Genomic DNA, 14,309 nt, shown 5'->3' with positions numbered 1-14,309 from the left:
AATGGTTTCCATGGCAGCCAGCACTGGTTTGCTTGGTCACAGCTGGGTTCCAGCAGGAAATCTGGCTGACAAGAGCCTGCCTTGCAGGAGAGGAGTTCCTGCAGCCTTTGCTTTCTGACTGATAGCATTGTTCTCATGAAGGAGCAGGCTAGGAGTCATTAAAACCGAAGGTCATGGACAGAGACTCTCTAACTAATTAAAGTTAGACAGTGGTGTGTTTATTGACACCGGCGGGCGGCACCAGAGCCATCCCTAAAAGGCGTGACCGCGCTGTCCAAGGTTCTTTGCCCTCTCTTTATTGCCCAAGATCTTACATACAATACATCTGCACAAGCCCAGCACCTCCCATCCCCGCTCTGTATTCAAATGAGCTCATTGGTCCTTCACACCTGTGCAATTCCTCCCTTGAATTGGGTCTCGAATTGGGTCTGTGGTCTTAAGGGATGAAGTCAGGAATGTCTTCATCAGGTCTCTGTGACCCTCTGGCACGATCCAAGGTCCCCTGCTTAGTGACTGATTGACATCAAGCCCAGGTCCTAAGCATTGTTCTCCTGGTTTCAAAATGTTCTTATAACAGTTCACTTCCTCCACTTCCTTCTAGAAAGAAGCTCCTCATGGTAAACAATAGAACATTCAGCTCTGGCTTAAGCATCTCATAATCATTAACCTATGGTCTGCCTGTCTAACTTACATCCTGATCAATGGGAATTGCTTCTAAGCCTCAGCTGAAATCTGAACTCTTTAAAATCATGCTTCAGCTATGCCCAGGAGGAAGGGGGCTGAATGAGCTGAGTAAGAATTGTAGGAGAGATAAGCAGACGTCAGCAATCTGTGCTCTGCTCTAAACTGGGAAGCCAAGAGACAAAGGGCGTTTTCAGGCACCAGCACAGAGAGCTGCTGGATCAGCCTTGGGCAGGGGCTGGAGGGGTCTGGCTGTGCCTTCAGAGGGAGCTTGCACAGTCAAGAGCTTATGATGGCAAAGCTGAGGTTTGGCTGGGCCTGGAGGTCCCCTTCCACCAATGGCCTCACTTGGGATGTTCCCAGCCTCTGTGGGTTGAGGAGAATTCACGGAAATGGTCTCAGGGCCAAGGAATGAAGTGCAGGGCCAGCAAGGACTAGGGAGCCCAAGTTTCTGGTAGGGACTCTCAGCCATGGTTTCTATTTTGTCTGCAGAAGGGAACTGAAGCAGTCAGCTAAAAAGCTTGAGGAGGAGGCAAAAGCCTTAGAGGAGGAAGAGAGGCGGAAGGATGAGGAGAGGCAGAAGAAGGAAAAGAAGGGTGTCTCTGTGGGAAAGCAACCTCCAAAACCAGAGAAGGGGAAAGCCAAGACCCCAGAGAAGAAGGGAACCAAAATCCCAAAAAAGGAAACCAAATCCCCAGAGAGGAAGAAAACCAAAATCCCAGAGAAGAAGGAAACCAAAATCCCAGAGAAGAAAGAAACCAAAATCCCAGAGAGGAAGGAAACCAAAGCATCAGAGAGGAAGGAAACCAAAATCTCAGAGAAGGAAACCAAAATCTCAGAGAAGAAGGAAAGCAAAGCATCAGAAAGGAAGAAAGGCAAAGCATCAGAAAGGAAGGAAACCAATGCATCAGAGAGGAAGGAAACCAAAATCCCAGAGAAGAAGGAAAGCAAAGCATCAGAGAGGAAGGAAACCAAAATCCCAGAGAAGAAGGAAAGCAAAGCATCAGAGAGGAAGGAAACCAAAATCCCAGAGAAGAAGGAAAGCAAAGCATCAGAGAAGAAGGACACCAAAGCCCCAGAGAGGAAGGAAAGCAAAATCCCACAGAAGAAGGCAGCCAAAACCTCAGAGAAGAAGGAACCCAAAGCCCCAAAGAAGAGGGAACCCAAAGCCCCAAAGAAGGAGGAACCCAAAACCTCAAAGAAGGGGGGAACTGAAATCCCAGAGGACCCAGCTGAGCTGGAGAACTCTTTATTCTTTATTCATGTAACTCATTTTACACAGTTTGAAAAACCTTGTGTTTTTCAACTTTAGTTAGTTCAGAGATTTCTTATCAGTTATTCTATTATTGGTTAATAAAATAGATTTTACTTGTGCATCAGATCTCTCTATTGTATTGTTTACCTGTTCTCTTCACTGATTCTCATGGGACAAATCCCTTGTTGCAGGTGCATTTGTTTTTCACCCTCAGAACAGATTGCTCACAAAGTCTCATTCTCACAATGGCTTCACATGGGAACTTGTAACTGCTTAGCTGCACTCAGAAGAGATGACAGGCCAGCTATTAACATGGCAGAACAAGGCCTGATTTCATAGGGCCTTTCTTTTATCATTATTCTACCTGTCTATGACATCTCCCCCTTTTCGTTCATTTAAAAAAGGCTCCTATGTTCTGATATTGAAACAGCTCACTCTTGTGAGGGTATTATCTCATCAAGGTTATCACTGGTTATCTGTTAGATATGGGATAAGATAGATAAAAGACCAATTACAATCAACAAAACTTACCAAATTCCATCAAGTCATTGACGCAGGGTTTTGCAGCATGAGAAAACAAAAGAATAATGTCCAATGTCTCTTAGGGAAATGGAAAGAAATGACCATTGTTTCCAATGAGTTGAGAAGTATGAGAAAGTCTATGAGCTGGAAATGCTGATCTTTGACATCACTGAATGTCCTCCTGGGTGCTGGAACAGGGAATAACTGAAGAAGGTTCGTAGGAGCTCTGTACCGTGAGGATGCCAGGAGGCTTTTGTTGGCAAATTGCCTCTGTCAGTTTCCAGACACAGCCATGTCTGGGCAGTCCTCCTCCTGTTCCTGCCCTGGCCACAAAGGCTGCAAGGAAACCTTTTAAGCAAAGGCGGCAAGGTGATGAGGTTATTTCTCTTTGCACTGGGCCTCATTTTTTCAGAGCTGATCAGTATCTGATGGAATGAACAGGTGACTGCTTTGAGCTGCTGCTGATGAAACACAGGCACATCTTCTCCTGAAGTTAATGAATCAATCAGGCTGCACTGTGGTACACTCAATTGGGATTTAGATGTGATGATCTTTTTTCCAAATTTCTCATGTAAATATTGCATTATTCAAAATGATTAGTCGTCCAAATTTCTCATGTACATATTGCATTATTTGAACGTTCTTGCAGGCATTCATTCCCTTTCTTTTTTGTTTTTTAAGAATGAGATGCATGTATTTTGTTATGAGTATGAAGAAACATCATAGCAAAATAATACATGCAGTGGACAAGAAACTTAGAGCAATTAGGAATAATATGGATACAACAATCAGGAATATTTCAAATAGCAGACAAAGCTAACAACATAGGTGGAATTAGGTAAATAGCAATCTCTGCAATAATGTACCATCATCCCAGAGTCTGCAAACAGCTGACAAACCTCGATTCAGGGGGGACTTGGAGAATTATTTCCAGATAATAATTCCCAAGCTGCCTTTAAAAAGAGTTCAACTGTCATATCTAGAGAGTCAAATTGCCAAGTCAAAACAACTCAAATCTAGTTTTGATGCAGAAAACATCTGGGTCAGTTGGCAATTCCCATCCAGGAAGAGCAAAGGCCTGGCCACCACCCAAGCTCTAAGTGAGAGAGAATTCCCTAAACGTCATTTAAAACAAGGCTCTTGAGAATAGCACTTAGGAGTAAAGGTCTAGGGGTGACAGACTAATGAACCATGCAAGAGCTGTCTCCTCCAAAATTCCCTCAGCACAGAGATGCTTTAAACCCAGCAGAATGTTGGAGTGGTTCTGTAATAATAATTGGGGCTGCATCTGATTAGAGTAGATGTCACAATACCATCAGTTTAGAGGAGGCTTCCCACAAAGCTGAGATATCATTTCTTGGAACTCTGAAAAATACTTAAAAATGATGAGGCAGCACTGGGTCAAACCATAGAGCCAGAATGCGGAGCCCAGCCAGAGGGGTAGTCTGGTCTGAGAGATACATAAGCAGCTAGAGAACAAAAGGAGGATCCTGAAATGACACGTCTTGTAGATAATTACACCAAAGATGGTAAAGCATATGAAAAGCTGGCTATAAAAACAGTAATATTCAAAGATTGATGTATTTATGACAGAATAAATGCATCAAAGGAAAACACTGAACAGCTCACTAGTAAAATTTATGTTACCTCAGATTAAATAACACTCAAACCTGATAGAAATTTATTTGGACAGCGCTAGAGCTTAGCAAGAGGAACTTAAACTCAGCCCTAAAAGGATTTCAAATTAAATTCATTATCACCTTAGTAGAACAAAAAGCGCACTCGAGAGAACTCAAAGTTAATTACTATTAATACCAAACATAACTGGACCCATAAAAACTGGAATAGAACGTTGTTCAAATTTAGTAATACTGAAACCTAACAGAAATTAAATCTACAAAATTTAACAAAAAAACCCCTTTGCCTTATTTAATTTAACAGAATGTAACTGAGCATTACAATATTGGGCTTTAATTTAACAGAATTAAAATGAACATCCTGAAAAGTTACAGATAATGGCATGATGTAATTTTGTCCAAGGTTATTAACACAAAAAAACTACTTAAAGGTGAATAAGCCATAAGTGAAATAACAGCATGATGGTGCACTGGAGGGATTCAAGTTGTAACAAGCATGTTAGAATTATAAGTAAATCAGTTATGAGAAAAACCCACGGTAACTGCAAATTCCACGGAAACAGAAATTCAGTAAGACTTTTTGAAGTGCCGGGTTACTGGAAAATAAATATAATAATGTGCAATTTAGCATATTGCTGAACAACCCAACAGCTTTTTGTGACTGTATCTGGCATCATTTTATATGGCACATTTGTTAGCATTCTTGTTAAAGAAATCAGACCATGTTAAAATTTGATAGGCAATAAGGCGTTGCATTTACCGCTTTTCAATACAGTTGATAGTTATCCATAGGGATAGTTACAGGCTATGTTAATTGCTGATTTGTCTTTTTGGTATGTGTTTTTGGTCCAGTCAATTTCTGGCCAATCGTTTTTCAGACATCTAAAGTAAAATTTGACACAGTATGTGGCTTTGGAGGACCCCAACAGGTCCAATTCTTGGGGTTCCTCTAGAGCATTGGGCAGCATTTTTGTCCACCTGTCCCAAGTATCTGCCAGGTTGGGTCTCTTACCTGTGGTGCGGAGGAGCTCTGAGTTATAGACGGGCCAATCATCTGCTACAAAGGTGTCACGGTTTGACGCTGGCGCAATGCCAGTGCCCCCATGAAAATACATTCTCCCTGGTGTCTGCTGTGAGATGTGACCAGGAATAGGGCAAAGCAGGCTCCAGCTGAGGAATAAAAGGGGAAAAAAAACCCAAAAACTTTATTAACTTACAATATATAAAAGAAACACACAGAACTCAGGATGAAAACCTTCCAAACATTCTTCCTCCCCCCACCAAATTCCCAATACATCACAGTAAGACAAAACCTTGGACTCTCAATTCAGTTACCACCCCTCAGATCATCAACTCTCAGTCCATCACCACCCTTTAGATAATCAGTTCTCAGTTCATCAAGAAGAGAGGAGTCCCTCTTGTGCCATAGGCTTCCCCTGGAAACACAGTTGAGACCTTTTGTGTTTCCATGTCACACGTGGCACTGCCTGGAGATCATTTGCCATCATGACATCTTCCTTTCATGCCCAGTGCTCTCACCACTGCACATGGACCAGAGCTGCTTCTAGGGTTCCCCTTTTAAGGATGCTTTGCCCAGTTCCAAAAAAAGCACAGTCTCTCACTTTCGGGACACCTGTCCCTCCCAAATTCAGCCCCTGGGGCCGAGGGGTCTCAAGAACAGAGATCTTCTTCTTCTTCCCTGAAGATGGAGAGCACCACCACCCTCCTCACCCGTTGTCTCTGTTCACACACTCCTTCACATAACATCACTGCACTCTCTTGGCTCCAAGCCATTGCTTCCCCCTAGATGCAGTCTCTGTGTCACAGGAAAAAAATGGTTCTGTCCATGGCTATACAAGAAAAGTCCAGCCAAAGGCCATTCCATCACCTCCTCTCAACGAAGATTCTTCTCAACTCCTCTCATGGCCCATTTCCTCTTCTCTCATCTCTATCTCTCTTCTCATTCAACTCCAGGAGGATCAGTAATGTTTCTATCATCCAAGAAAAGGGTTAAAAATCTCAGGCTCTGCCTGTCCAGAACTCCCACGCTGCCCTGCTGGGCACCTTCTCGCTGCACCCCCCTTCTCCTTTATGGCTTGCCGTGCTGCCTGCATGTGATACCGAATTTCGAGCTGGCACAAGCACAGGCACAGGCTCACTCTCTTTCTCTCTCTCTCTTTCTCTCTGGGGGGCTGGCTGCCCGATGACTCTCCAGTGTTCCTCCACCCTTCCATCCTGCAGGGGCCTTCACCTCCCCTCTCTGTCCAAGGCCCGGCCTACCTCACGCGGCCGCATGGCTTCCCCTCCCCTGCCAGCCCGCAGCCGGGCAGGGCAGCTCTGACCTCTTTCACAGACAGAACCCAAGAGAGCTCCCCCTGGGAGTTCCCTGCTTTTAACCCCCTGTGTTCTCAGAGGCGTATCCATGTCCTCAGTGGCCACACCAGGTGCCAATATTCAAATCTGAGCACCTATTGGTTTGACAACAGCATCCCAAAAAACTCGCGTCCTTTTCAAACCAGGACACTGGCGGAAAAATATTGCCATTTCTTGAAAGTACTCTAATGACCCAGATAATAAAGATTTGCTTGTGTATTATGAAACCAACAGGTATTAAAACCTGTGCCAATTTTGAGGCAGACATCAGTTGTGTGTCCTTCAACAGGCAGTGCCACTTGTGCCCTGAGGTGCCCTGAGCTGGGGTTGGATCTCTCCGAGAGCACCTGAGGGAGAGCAGAGCACCTTGCAAGCTGCAGGTCCCTGACAGCCCCGCAGGGCTCCTGTGCCATCAACATCTGCTCTGCTCCAGTGTGAAACAGGGCCCAGCATGGTGCCGGGATCATCAGAGAGCTGAGGTGTGTGCTGGAATTCAATGGCCTCCCCATCCCGCAGCAGCCCTGCATTTCCCTCCTGCAGCCTTGGTCTCCAGCCCAGCCATGGAGGCTCTTTGGGCTCTGGAGTGTTGCTGCAGCCCCCAAGGGCAGCTGAGCTCTGCCTTTGGCACAGTCAGGCCTGGCCAGCGCAGGCCATGCTCAGCAATTGCTTGTGTGTGCCTGGCCTTGCTGTCAGCCCCGGCAGCGGCTGCGTGGCCCCTTTGTGGCCCTGTGCTGGCCCAGCCATGGTGGCCCAGCCCCTGTGCAGGCCCAGCCCAGGCCAGGAGCATTGCGGCTGGGAACGGCCCCTGTGCCGTGGTGCCCACAGCAGCCTTGGGGCTCTGTGCCCCATGGCCTCCCTGCTGGGCAGCCTCTGCCAGCTCCTGCAGAGCCCCTGGCACCTGTGGGGCTGCACAGACAGCCCTGCCCCGGGCTCTGCCGGCCCCTGGGCCAGCAGAGAGGCAGGCAGGGCTGGCCATGGCCGGGAACAGGCCCTGAGCCCCGCAGGAGGATGGAGCTGGGCCACAGCCAAACCCAGCCCAGGCCAAAGCTGGGCTCAGCAGCCAGGGCTGCCAACACATGGGCACAGAGGCTGGTGCTGACAAATGTCCTGGGCCCCTTCCCTGCTCTGTCCCTGCCACCAAGGGCACAGAGCAGCCTCCTCTCTGGGCCACTTGCCTGTTTGCAATGCCTTGCACAGGCGCTGGCCCTGCCCCACAAGGCCTGGCCTGAGTCCTGCCCCTGCACGCTCAGCCAGGCTGAGATGGACACTGATGGTTTCTGGGCCAGGCTCTCAGAGCCCAGCCCAGCTCCCTGCAAGCTCTGCCAGCTGCCCTGAGCTCTGGGCAGCACCAAGGGCCTCTCTGAGCCCAGCCCAGCCCAGCCGGCTCTGGCCCCACAGCTCTGCTCAGCCCAGGCTGCTCTGGGCACTGGCCCCTCAGCCTCAGCCCCTGCCAAGGCCACAGCAGCAGCTGCAGCTGCCACAGGACTCAGCCCCAGCCATGGGGGAAGGTGCTGGGCCAAGGCCAAAGGAGGCTCCCTGGCTGCCCTGCTCCCCTCGGCCTGAGGTGCTGAGAGCTCTGCAGCCCCTGCTGCCATCCCATCTGCCCAGGGCAGCACCAGAGCCCCGGCCTTGGGGCCCTCAAGAGCTGCTCCTGCTCCAGGCCCAGGGCCCATGCCAAAGCTGGGACAGCAGCCACAAAGCTGTGCCCATTTCTGTTCCTTGCTGCTCTGATGGGGATGGATCCTCAGCCATTTGGAGGTTGCTGATGAATTTTATTACTCCAGAGGCCTATTCTTTCTGGAGCTCTTCAGTTCAGACACCCAGGTAAAAAGGCTCATGAACATTTGTTCGAAACACTTAAAAAAGAAAGCCCATCGGAATAATCTAAGTTTTCAATTCTACTACGGTTAATTAGACACATTTCGGAAGTGTATATAAAGTGATTCTGCTATATTGAAAAAAAGCAGGGAGAACTGAGTTGTCCTGTTTTCTTTTCCTGTTCATAGTTTGGTATCACGAATTGACACTAACCAATTGATATTGGTCCAATTGATATTGACCCCCAGTACCTTCTAATGCAGTCTGAATAGATATGAACATCAAGACCCTTCATTGCTTGACAATCGATATTTTTTCTCCCCACTCCCTCTCCACCATTTCCCTCATCCAACCCATGGGACTCAAAAGGATCAGGAACAGTGTGCCCAGCAGGAGTGGTTCTTCCCCTGTGCTCAGTAATGTTTGGGCAGCATAGTGTTAGGTCCCAGGAACTGGCTGCCCAGAGAGGTAAGTGAGCCACTGTCCCTGGAAGTGTTTCAGGGAAGACTGGATGTGGCACTCAGTGCCATGGTCTGGGTGACAAGGTGGTGTTGGGTGCCAGGTTGGCCTTGATGCTCTCCAAGGTCATTTCCAGCCTGGTTGATTCTCTGATGATTGTGACCCTGCAGGGCCCTGGGGAAGCAAGGGGCCATTGTGACACTGCGGGGCCTGGTGGCACTAAGAGGACCATGGTGACACTGTGTATGACATGGCAGCACAGAGCCAAGGGGCCATGGTGACACTGTGGGGCTGAATGGAAGCAAGGAGTCCATTGTGACAGTCTGGGTCCTGCTGGAACCACAGAGGCCACTGTGACACTGCAGGGCCTTGTGGAACCAAGGGGCCATTGTGACCCTGTGGAACCAAGGAGAGCCTTGGGAGAGCCTGGCAACAATGGAATCAAGGGGCCATTGCTCCATTGCAAGGATTCTGGGAACTGAGGGAGCAATTGTGAAACTGTGGTGCCCCATGGAACCAAGGGTCCCTGGGGACACTGCAGGATCTTGTGTCACCAGGGCACAATTGTGACACTGCAGCACCAAGGAATTCATTGTGGCACTCTGAGGCCTCAAGGGACTTTGTGACACCAAGGGATCCCATGGAACCAAAGGGACATTGTGACACTGGCAAGCATCATGGAACCATGGAGACCATTGGGACACTCTGAGGTCTCATGGAACCATGGTGACACCAAGTTGTCTGGGAGTGTGCATCTGCTGGATGGCAGGAGGGCTCTGCACAGGGCCCTGGACAGGCTGGATCCAGGGCCCAAATCCAACAAGGTGAGGTTTAACAAGTCCCAGTGCTGGGTCCTGCACTTTGGCCACAACAACCCCTGCAGCACTACAGGCTGGGGACAGAGTGGCTGGAGAGCAGCCAGGCAGAGAGGGACCTGCAGGGACTGATGGACAGCAGGCTGAACATGAGGCAGCAGTGTGCCCAGGTGGCCAAGAAGGCTGGGGGACGTTCCCATGGTGCCAAGTCAGAAACTGCAATGGGGAATGGGGCCAGAAAGGAAAGGGCAAACAGGGATGGGCTGTTTGCAGGGCAGGGAACAGGGCTGGGCAATTGGAAGAAATTTGTACCAGAAGAGTAAAGAAAGCAAAGGTGAAGGAAAGGAAATGCTCAGGACAGTTTGGGGGTGGCTGCCAGGAGCCTGGAGCCTCCAGGGCCTGGCCTGAGGCGTCAGCGCTGCCCCAGCAGTGCCCATGGCCTGTCCCTGCTGCAGCCCCGGCACTGCCACCCCCAGGGCTGTGCCCGGCCCCGAGAGCACTCAGGCCCTGCAGCAACACCAGGGCCACCAGGGCAGCGGGGCAGGGCCACGGCAGCAGCACTGGCAACACCAAGTGCTGCTGCTGCTGCTGCTGGGCACAGCTGCTGGGCCAGCACTGATCTGCCCCAGCTCTGCACACAGACATTGCTGCTGCAGCTCCAGAGAAGGCAACAAAAGGGCATCTCTGCAGAAAACTCTGCTGGGACATCCTTTAGTTCTTTTAAATACACCAAGAGCACAGCCCATCATTGCCACAGTCTGTGGCCACAGGCAATGTGAAGATAAACACAACAAAACTGCCACAAACCATGACATTTCTTTGGTGACAATATTAACTAAAATGAAGCAAAAGAACATCCAAGATGAAACCAACAAGAAGACTCAAAGATGACTTTTATTACAGGTGATTTGCAGAAATTGGCCAGCAGTTTAATGTTCCTGAGACCATCCAGTCATCTGTCTCCACACTTCAGCCTTGAGCTCCTGGTTCCTCAGGCTGTAGATGAGGGGGTTCAGGGCTGGAGGCACCACCGAGTACAGAACTGACAGGGCCAGATCCAGGGACGGGGAGGACATGGAGGGGGGCTTCAGGTGAGCAAATATGACACTACTGATGAACAGAGTGACCACAGCCAGGTGAGGGAGGCAGGTGGAAAAGGCTTTGTGCCGTCCCTGCTCAGAGGGGATCCTCAGCACAGCCCTGAAGATCTGCACATAGGAGAAAACAATGAACATGAAACAACCAAGAGCTAAACAGGCACTAACAGCAATGAGCCCCAGTTCCCTGAGGTAGGATATGGAGCAGGAGAGCTTGAGGATCTGTGGGATTTCACAGAAGAACTGGCCCAGGGCATTGCCATGGCACAGGGGCAGGGAAAATGTATTGGCCGTGTGCAGCAGTGAATAGAGAAAGGCACTGGCCCAGGCAGCTGCTGCCATGTGGGCACAAGCTCTGCTGCCCAGGAGGGTCCCGTAGTGCAGGGGTTTGCAGATGGACACGTAGCGGTCGTAGCACATGATGGTCAGGAGGGAAAACTCTGTTCCAAGGAAGAAGTAAATCAGAAATAGCTGAGCAGCACATCCAGTGTAGGAGATGTTCCTGGTGTCCCAGAGGGAATTGTGCATGGCTTTGGGGACAGTGGTACAGATGGAGCCCAGGTCAGCGAGGGCCAGGTTGAGCAGGAAGAAGAACATGGGCGTGTGCAGGTGGTGGCCGCAGGCTACGGCGCTGATGATGAGGCCGTTGCCCAGGAGGGCAGCCAGGGAGATGCCCAGCAAGAGGCAGAAGTGCAGGAGCTGCAGCTGCCGCGTGTCTGCCAATGCCAGCAGGAGGAAGTGCCTGATGGAGCTGCTGTTGGACATTTGCTGGGGCTGCACATGGGCACCTGTTCATGGAGAAAGGACAGTGACAAGTCAGGAGAGGCTGCTTGGAGCCAAACCTGGGCCATTCCCTGCAGACTGCCCTGCTTGGACTCACCCAGCCTTGTTCCTGCTCTGGGAAAACCTTCACCCAGGTCCCTGCCTGAGCTCCAGTTTTGCTGGCTGTGGGTGCCAGGAGCAGCCAGGCCTGTGCATGGGGGCTCTCAAGGAGCCATCCCTGCCCCACTGCCCTGGGTTTGTGGCCCTGTGGCAGAGGGACAAGGCTGGATATTCAGGATTCGTCAGGGGAATCACTCCTAATGCAGACAGGCTTGGTAGCATCTGCACTCCCACTTTTAAAGGATTGCAGGAATTTATTTTAGGAATTGTTTTCCTACCCACACACCATTCCTGCCTCTCTGAGGTCACAAATCCCCAGCATTTCTGCTGCACTCAGAGTTTGCCACTGAGACATGGGAGAGGCAAAGGATTCCCTGTGGCTCAGGGAAGATGAGGGGCTGGATGGGCTTGTTCCCAGCTGCCCTGGCTTTGCACCTTTGGCTGCAATCAGAGCACAGTCACACTCCTGGGTCACCCTGGGATAAACCAGGCCCTGCCCAGAGCAGAGGGATCCCTGAATGTCTCACCCTCTCTCAAGGTCTCTGGGCAAGGTCTCAGCACCCCCTTGTGCCAAGGACACTCACGGCTCCCTGGGCAAACCCAGCAGCATTTCCTCAGCTGTGGCAGCTCTGCCCTTGCCCGTGGGACATTCAGGGAACTCCCAGAGGCTCTGGCACAGATCTGCACCCAGGAGGGCAGCTCAGAGCCTGGCAGGGCACAGCAAGGAGATCCCTGGCTGTGCCCATGATGGGATCTCAGGGAGGGGGCTCAGCTCATTCCCCTTTGCCATGGACTGCTTTGCCCACAGCCCCACAGGTGCCAGGGAAGCTTGGACACCCCATTGCCATGGACAGCCCTGCCTGGCAGGAATGCCAAGGGCAGTGCCTGACTCAGCTGCTGCAGATGCCAGAGCCTCCCTGAGAGCAGCAGATAACAGTGCCAGTGTCAGGGCAGGGCAGAAGCAAGAGCAGATGTTGTGGTGCTGTGCCTGAGAGGGCAGGGCAGAGACAGCCGGGCACTCAGGACAGTGTTCCCGTGCCCAGCTGTGCCCGGCACCTCCCACACACCAACAGTGCCCTCCTGCCCCAGCCCTGCTCTCTCCAGCCCCCTCTCCTTCCCTGAGCATCTCCCTGGGCCTGGACATTCCCTCCTGAGAGGAGCCTTGTCCCTGCCAGCGCTCACAGAGCCCATCCCAGCCTGCGTGCCCTGGCTGGGGCCCTACAGAAACCTGCCTGTGTGCAGGGCCCTGGCTGGGGCAGGCTCTGTGTGCAGCTGGGCAAGGGCAGCTCAGGAGAGCCCTGCTGGGCCCTGCAAAGGTGATGCTGCTGCTGTGCAGGGCTGAGGAGTGGCTGAGGGCCCTTTGGGAGGCTCCCAGCAGAGACACTGACCACCCAAAGTTAGTTCTGGAGTCTCTCTGTAAATGCTCAAACATTCCTTTGATGATCCTGTGTGTCCCTTTCAACTCAGAATGTTCTGTGATTGTGGGATTACAATTCCTGTTCTGCTTCTCTCATCCCCCTGTTGTCTACAATCCAAAGAGAAAAAAATCCTTGCAATGGTGTTAGAGCTGTAAAAGTGAAAACCAGACATTAATTGGAATATTCCAAGTGTCCCAGTGGGGATGGGGCACACCCGGTGCCTGATTTCAACAATTTATTAAGGTTGATTAATTAGGATATTTAACAGGAACATCCAATAGCAGATTCAGTTGCCCCAGTTACACACCCCTGGCTCAACCCATTGGAGTAGGTCCAAGGGCTTCTTTGCCTTCACTTTTTGTTGTGACTGTTCACATTCTGGTCAATAAAAAAAATGTTTTTGTAGGTTCTCTTCCTGATAATAAGATTATTTGATAATAAGACTGATAATAAGACAGTATTTTAGGAATGTATTTAGACAGTGAGCTTATTTTTCTAAAATCTAAGAGAAAGGTTAGGAAACGTACTAGAGTTAATTAAGGATTATAATTATATAAGTAATAATAGTAGTTTAATATAGTTAATTAAGAATTTAGTAGTGTTAAGTAAGGATTGTAAATTTATAACTATATAATAGTAATATACGGAGCTATGAATATATGAAAAATGTATAAATTGCAAAAATCTTTTTGTCATCACCCCAACTTTCCCACCCTGCTCCAAGCAGGAAATTGAAAACACTCTCAGGAAAGCTCCTGATCTTTCCAGCAATCCCAGGCTTACCTTCTTTGGGAGGTGCCCTGCGGAGCTGTGCCCAGGCTGGTCTGGAGCTGGGAGCAGCCCTGCCCCACCCAGCCCCTCTCAGCAGCAGCCCCTGCCCTGCTCAGGGCGGCTCCTTCCCCCCAGAGCTTCTCCCCAGCGCTGGGAGCAGCTCCCCGGGCCGGCTGAGAGCTGTCCCTGGCAGGCAGCAGAGTCCCTGCCCCAGCACAGCGCCCTGGGCTGCAGGACCCTGCTCTGCAGGACAGCCCTGGGCACCCCTGGCTGCAGCCCCGGCTGCTCAGCCCTGCAGCAGAGCCTGGCAACAGGAGCTGCCTTGGGCTGTGCCTGGGCTGGGGCAGCAGGGAAAGCCAGCCCTGCCCTAGGGCCACAGCCCTGCCCTGGAGCAGCCCTGAGAGTCCTCCTGAAAGGTCCTAAAAGCTGTGGCATGTGCCAGCTCCAGGAGATCCCTGCAGGAACTGCAGCTTCTCTTCCCACAGCCAGGCAATGACTGCTTCAAACCTGGGCTGATTTCTGCTCTAGTGAGCCCTGAGTGAGCTCTGCCCTGTGCTCCCAGCCCAGGCTGAGTTTAACCC

General features: G+C 50.6%; 1 protein-coding gene across 1 annotated transcript; it reads right to left on the bottom strand.

Moving 5' to 3' along the window:
* Window positions 1-10,489: 10,489 nt before the first annotated feature.
* Window positions 10,490-11,422, bottom strand: LOC139605120 (olfactory receptor 14C36-like). Its single transcript, XM_071456510.1, has one exon. The coding sequence runs from the start codon at window positions 11,420-11,422 to the stop codon at window positions 10,490-10,492; it is 933 nt and encodes a 310-aa protein (XP_071312611.1).
* Window positions 11,423-14,309: the final 2,887 nt, after the last annotated feature.

The sequence above is a fragment of the Agelaius tricolor genome, unplaced genomic scaffold, assembly GCF_023055355.1.
Source record: "Agelaius tricolor isolate 1412-34295 unplaced genomic scaffold, bAgeTri1.0.p SCAF_60, whole genome shotgun sequence".
NCBI lineage: Eukaryota > Metazoa > Chordata > Aves > Passeriformes > Icteridae > Agelaius > Agelaius tricolor.
The sequence above is the reverse complement of the archived record's forward strand: the minus strand, read 5'-3'. Positions and strand labels throughout refer to the sequence as shown.

Bases quoted from the DNA above. Each gene is read 5' to 3' on its own strand.
- LOC139605120 (XM_071456510.1), bottom strand. From the start codon at position 11,422: ATGTCCAACAGCAGCTCCATCAGGCACTTCCTCCTGCTGGCATTGGCA.